The following is a 7175-nucleotide window of genomic DNA, read 5'->3' as shown; positions in this document are numbered from 1 at the left end:
AGACTATACCCTACTTGAATATAATGAGAGGGGCAGAGGAGAGTGTGTGTGCGTGCATGTGTGTGTGTGGAGGGGGCTGAGAGGGGGAGAGAGAGATCATTTTAATTTCGAATAAAATAATTTAAAAGCTGGATTACTTATTGCTCCAGTATACCTCTACCATATATGGAAGATGAAAGTTCACTGAGGCTCCATGGGTATGGTCTAACCTAACATAAAGAGGGGGGCATAAAGAGGACCGTTTAGCATGCATTATTAATTACTATTTCAGCATTTGTCTGTGTCTGTGCGGCTAAGGGGGGGTCCGCGGCTGAGCAAACACACAGGCGGGTTCCAGCTAGAATGTCAAACGCGTCCCTCCATCACTGCAGCCATTGATAGAAATGTCTGTTTCCAGTCTGTTGGCTAGGTGCATTTAGGTCGTTGGGCTCATAGCCTGCGTCGGTGCCTTGGAGACAGCCGCGCTACGCTCTACACTGCTCCGCTATTTCCCCTGACCCTGTGTAGGCTCTCGCGCTCAGTTAAGCAAACACTAGACTCACTGATCATCAGCTGCTCTTCAACAAATCAGTGTGCGATTCTGCAAGAGCGAGTGCACATCGTAGGCTATTCTTTCTCTGCACTCTCTCTCTCCAGGATGGATTTACCTTAATAGCGGAGACAGCTACCTCGTATCCCGAGTGAGGGGAGTCTTATCAATTGCCAAGTTTAGTCTATTCCTGGAGTTTTGAGTGGTGAAGCAAGCGTTTTTTCCTTCCTTGAACCTCACTCGTATTTCACCACCTTTGCTCGCATCAGCTGGAGCGAGAGCTGCCGCTTCACGATGGCAGGAGCGGGAATATTTCTGTGCATTCTGCTGTTACAGTGTTTTATCTCCACTGCGCTGTGCAACGCCGGGTTTGCCTTCACGGAGGAGCCCTCGGAGAGAGCTGGGAAGTCAGACGGGTATTGTAGTCGGATATTACGGGCTCAGGGAACTCGGAAGGAAGGCTACAATGAGTTTCGGCTCCGAGTCGAGGGGGACCCAGAAAATTATCAGCCTGGGAGCACTTACAGAGGTAGTGTATTGCGTCCTTTTGCGCGCACATTGTCTGACACACAATAGGGTATTTTTTGCCTTTACACTATTTCTCTTTTGTGTTTAGCTCATGTGAAGACAAGGACCAGTATTGTGATCATTTATAAGGAAGTGATAGCCTAGAAGTCAGAGCTGGGTTATGACAAGTCACACTCTCTTGTGGAAAGAGGAGTTGGACACAGACCAGAATGCCCTCATACTGTAACTTCATAGGCGTCTGTTTAACTTTTGATGGTCTAACTTCATTTTTGGTAACTCTACCTGCAAACTCATTGGTCATTATAGATAACATTTTGATTAATTAGTCTAACAAAGTCTAATTTTGGCTCAATCACTCATCACATCACAGTTTTATTCAAACACATTATCTCAGGGAAGCTACTGTATATCAGTACAGTAATGATAATGACACTAATAAGGACAGCAATTGCCAGTTGTGTCACCAAGTGAAGCGCTAATTTCTCTTCTGATTGGTATAGCTTATAAAGATATAATTCATATGAGGAACTGAACGAATCCAGAAGGGTTAGTACTTTAGGATTTTGCATACCTTTATTAAACCTATCAATCTGTTTCCAATCAGTTTGTTCTCTTCACTGACTGTGTGTTTGTGATCCCCAGTGACTCTGTACGCATCCAGTCCCGCTTACTTCAGAGGCTTCACCCTCATCGCTCTGAGGGAGGGCAGGGAAGGAGACAAAGAAGAGGACTATGCTGGACATTTCCAGGTAAGACAACAAGGAGACTGCCCATTATACAGTTGAAGTCGGAAGTTTACATTCACCTTAGCCAAATACATTTAAACTCAGTTTTTCACAATTCCTGACATTAAATCCTAGTAAAAATTCCCTGTCTTAGGCCAGCTAGGATCACCACTTTATTTTAAGAATGTGAAATGTCCGAATAATAGTAGAGAGAATGATTTATTTCAGCTTTTATTTATTTCATCACATTCAAAGTGAGTCAGAAGTTTACATACACGCAATTAGTATTTGGTAGCATTGCCTTTAAATTGTTTAACTTGGGTCAAACGTTTCGGGTAGCCTTCCACAAGCTTCCCACAATAAGTTGGGTAAATTTTAGCCTATTCCTCCTGACAGAGCTGGTGTAACTGAGTCAGATTTTTAGGCCTCCTGCTCGCACACACTTTTTCAGTTCTGCCCACACATTTTCTATAGGATTGAAGTCAGGGCTTTGTGATGGCCACTCCAATACCTTGACTTTGTTGTCCTTAAGCCATTTTGCCATAACGTTGGAAGTATGCTTGGGTCATTGTCCATTTGGAAGACACATTTGCGACCAAGCTTTAACTTCCTGACTGATGTCTTGAGATGTTGCTTCAATATATCCACATAATTTTCCTTCCTCATGATGCCATCTATTTTGTGAAGTGCACCAGTCCCTCCTGCAGCAAAGCACCCCCACAGCATGATGCTGCCACCCCCGTGCTTGACGGTTGGGATGGTGTTCTTCGGCTTGCAATCTGCCCCCTTTTTCCTCCAAACATATCGATGTTCATTATGGCCAAACAGTTCTATTTTTGTTTCATCAGACCAGAGGACATTTCTCCAAAAAGTACGATATTTGTCCCCATGTGCAGTTGCAAACCGTAGTCAGGCTTTTTTATGGCAGTTTTGGAGCAGTGGCTTCTTCCTTGCTGAGAGGCCTTTCAAGTTATGTCAATATAGGACTTGTTTTTGCTGTGGATATAGATACTTTGTACCTGTTTCCTCCAGCATCTTCACAAGGTCCTTTGCTTTTGTTCTGGGATTGATTTGCACTTTTCGCACCAAAGTACGTTCATCTCTAGGAGACAGAACGCATCTCCTTCCTGAGCGGTATGACGGCTGTGTGGTCCCATGGTGTTTATACTTGCGTACTATTGTTTGTACAGATGAACGTGGTACCTTCAGGCGTTTGTAAATTGCTCCCAAGGATGAACCAGACCTATGGAGGTATACAATTGTTTTTCTGAGGTCTTGGCTGGTCTTGGCATGATGTCAAGCAACGAGGCACTGAGATTGAAGGTAGGCCTTGAAATACATCACAGGTACACCTCCAATTGAGTCAACTAGCCGGTGCCCCCGCACATTGACTCTGCACCGTTACCCCCCTGTATATATAGCCTCCCTACTGTCACTTTATTTTACTTCTGCTCTTTGTTTTTCTCAACACTTTTTTTTTTTGTTGTTGTTTTATTCTTACTTTTTTTGTTTAAAATAAACGCACTGTTGGTTAAGGGCTGTAAGTAAGCATTTCACTGTAATGTCTGCACTTGTTGTATTCGGCGCATGTGACCAATAAAATTTGATTTGATTTGATTTGATTTGATTTGAAATGATGTCAATTAGCCTATCAGAAGCTTCTAATGCCATGACATAATTTTCTGGAATTTTCCAAGCTGTTTAAAGGCACAGTCAACTTAGTGTATGTGAACTTCTGACCCACTGGAATTGTGATACATTGAGTTATAAGTGAAATAATCTGTCTGTAAACAATTGCTGGAAAAATTACTTGTGTAATGCACAAAGTAGATGTCCTAACCGACTTGCCAAAACTATAGTTTGTTAACAAGAAATGTGTGGAGTGGTTAAAAAATGAGCTTTAATGACTCCAACCTAAGTGTATCTAAACTTCCGACTTCAACTGTATGTCATTGAAATGATACAACATGCAAATGTAGATATTACAACATTAATCTTTTTTTTATTTCTAAATCACCTTTGGTTATTCAGGTGAAAGTAACGTTCTTTTAAGATGCAGTCAGTCATATCAGAAGCTAGCAGATTCATTACTTACTGTACCAACAACAGCTGCAAATTCCAATAAAACTACATCACGTTTTTAAGTTCACTATCCTTGCTTTGTCTATCATGAATCTAGCAACAAGGTTTTGTAGGACAGATTGCAGTATTTATTTAGTTTCATAGCAAAAATAGTTTGTTAGAACATTTCTCACACTGGCTTTAGCCAGGTAGGGAGCAGGCCTGCCCAGGCAAGCGCAGGGGGGTTGCCTAGCAACATGTGCCTCAGAGGGAGACAATGTCTTCATAGTTCGGCAGATTCCCATGTTTTGTGAATCTGTTCGGACCGAACAGCTAGCCGACAGCTAAAATGTCTATGAAAAAATAAGATTTCAGCTAATAGAGAGAAGTATCTGACAAAGTAACTACATTATGGCATTCATTAATCATAAACTATTTACATATAATAGAAATGTGGGTACATTTGTGGACCAAATTCCTACTTACTTAACCTTTAATAACAGAATTTAAGTTTATCCACAGTGTAAGTCAATTACATTTTGAATATACTGTATTTCAAGTTTGCATGACACAGGAACAAAAGAAGGCTGCTCTCAAAATTCACAAAAGCAGAGTAGGTTTTTATACCCTATTCATATTATGGTGTCACGACCGTTTACGTACGAGACGGACCAAGGCGCAGCGTGATAAGCGTACATTTTATTTAAGTACTTAACACACGACAAAACAACAAACAAACGATACGTGAAGTCCTAGGTTACACAAAACAAACCTTTACAGAACAAGATCCCACACCGACTAGTGCCAAACAGGCTGCCTAAGTATGGTCCCCAATCAGAGACAACGAGCTACAGCTGCCTCTGATTGGGAACCACCCTGGCCAACATAGATCTACATGATCTAGAAAACACAACATAGAAAATATGACATAGAAACTCCACACCCTTGCTCAACATTTAAGAGTCCCCAGAGCCAGGGCGTGACATATGGAGTCAGTCAGCCAATCAGTCACTGGGGGCACAGCAGTGCCAGCGAATAGGGAGTGTATTGATGCAGACATATGATATACAGGTGCACGGATATCCTCTCTCCCAGAGCAGAGCAGAGCAGAGCCAACACACTTAACCACACCTGGCAGAACAATTACATCAACACCATATGCTCCCTCTGGACTCCCGTATCCTGCACACTGCTGTGCCGGCTCTCACCCACTCCACTCTGTGTGTGTGTGTGAGAGAGAACTCCCAACATAATCTGTTCCCCTCTCAGACCCCTCCTACCAGAGTCGTTCTGTTTCACACACCATCTTGGAGGAAGCACGATTACTCTCACCTCACTTCCTCTAATACCTCTATTTACGGCCCTCCTCTCTATTCCTGTGTGTGTGTGTGTGTGTGTGTGTGTGTGTGAAAAAGAGAGTGTGTGTGAAAATGGGAAAAGGAGCCTTGTGCCAGTCAGGGAGAGCCCAGGTGTGTGAAATGTGGCAATGCATGCATGTACGGTGTGCACACACACACAAATCTGGCCAAGTTCAGTGCCAAGATCGTTCCCAGCCTACACAGACGGCTCCAACTGGACTGGAAAAGGGAGGGAGCGAGAGAGGGAGAAGGAGGGATCGAGGGAGTGTTTTCACACTTAGGTGTCAGGGGATATTGTAGTACATCTCCAGCTCTGATTAGGCACTCCAGGTTCTAGTGTGGTGTGAGATGGGCTGGGGGAGACAGAGGTTTCAGGCCAAGAACACACAGCAGGTGAATTGGCCAAGAAGATGTTGTTTATAGGTTTCATAACCAGATTGCTGGGCCAGAGGACTGATACTCCTCCCTTACAGACACTATTTTAACCAAACAATGTTATGAAGCCATTTGTTAAACTAGTCACGCACAACCTGACTGAAATCTTTGAGTGATATGAATAAATCAATGAATACTGAGCTCAGATAATGCTGAGGTGCAACTTTTGCAATTTATATTATATTTATGACCTTTATATAAATTATATTTGCACCTTGTAACAACGGTAAATGTAAAAACACCGGTAAATGTAATAACTTCCTATTTGTAATAATTTTTCCATTTTTGGGGGGTAATACACCCGTTAAATGTAATATCTTGCCGATAAACTTAATAAAATGTTGAACGGTAAATAATTTTCTGCAATATTTCGCTGCAAACAATAATTAATTGTTAGGATGTCACAAAATGGTCACCTAAAGTCGCCAGGATGTTGTGTCATGGTCCCCTAGAGTTTTTTTTCTAGTTTCCAGTTGGTCCCGGGGATGTTCGTGGGACATTGTGTCATGGTCCCCTGAAGATTTTTTCTAGTTCCCAGTTTGACCCGGTCGCCTGGAGGTTTTGTCTAGTTCCCGGTTTGTCCCAAGGATGATTTTGTGACGTTGTGTCATGGTCTCCTGGAGGTTTTGTCTACTGATCCATTCACAGTTCTTTGTCTTTTGGCAATGCTAGTCACACACACACACACACACACACACACACACACACACACACACACACACACACACACACACACACACACACACACACACACACACACACACACACACACACACAAACACACACACACACACACAAGATCAGCATGCCCCAAATCCAGAGGTTGTGAGTTTAAATCCCAGGTGGGGTCATATTGAAAAGTCAGTAATAATAATAATAATAATAATAATAATAATAATAATAATAATAATAATAATAATAATAATAATAATAATAATAATAATAATAATAATATGCCATTTAGCAGTACTGAAGTTATCATGTCAAATGTAATCATATTGTTATTGATTAAAATATTTTTACACTGTTTTAGCTAAACAGAGTACCACTAACCTTAAAACCCCCATACTATTCCATTACTTTACTTATAACAGTTTGGGACACCTAGGACAATCACGTGACAAATACCTTCAAGAACGTCCAGGGTAGCTTCAGAGCACCATGACACATCATCGCAAGAACATCCTAAATACGTCCTCGGGGAAGACCCGGGACCAACTGGGAACTAGACAAATGCTCCAGGGGACCATCATATAACATCCCAAGAACATCCTAAAAACTTTATCAAGGATGTCCCTGGGACAAACCGAGAACTACACAAAACCTCCAGGGGACCATATCACAATGTCCCAAGAATGTTCTAGAAATGTCCTCGGTGACGTCCCCGGGACAAACCGGGAACTAGACAATACCTCCAGGTGACCATGACACAACCCCCCATGAACGTCCTAAAAACGTTTTAAAGGGTCCCCCAGAGAACTTTCCCTTGGGACCATCACGCGACGTCCTAAGCACCATTAAAATGAACGTCCCGAAAAC

The 7175-nt window shown here is 42.3% G+C and overlaps 1 protein-coding gene across 2 annotated transcripts in view; it reads left to right on the top strand.

Moving 5' to 3' along the window:
* The first annotated feature begins 405 nt into the window (after positions 1-405).
* Positions 406-7175, top strand: part of LOC121557022 (spondin-1-like) — a 157769-nt gene continuing 150999 nt past the window's right edge. For both annotated transcript variants that reach the window (XM_041870913.2, XM_041870912.2), the window contains exons 1-2: positions 406-1058; positions 1700-1806. In XM_041870913.2, coding sequence (XP_041726847.1) covers positions 824-1058; positions 1700-1806 — 342 coding nt within the window. In that variant the 5' untranslated portion in view covers positions 406-823. The remainder of the gene's footprint in view (positions 1059-1699; positions 1807-7175) is intronic.

The sequence above is a fragment of the Coregonus clupeaformis genome, unplaced genomic scaffold (genome assembly GCF_020615455.1).
Source record: "Coregonus clupeaformis isolate EN_2021a unplaced genomic scaffold, ASM2061545v1 scaf0132, whole genome shotgun sequence".
NCBI classification, from domain to species: Eukaryota; Metazoa; Chordata; class Actinopteri; order Salmoniformes; family Salmonidae; genus Coregonus; species Coregonus clupeaformis.
This window is presented reverse-complemented; position numbering and strand designations above follow the sequence as displayed.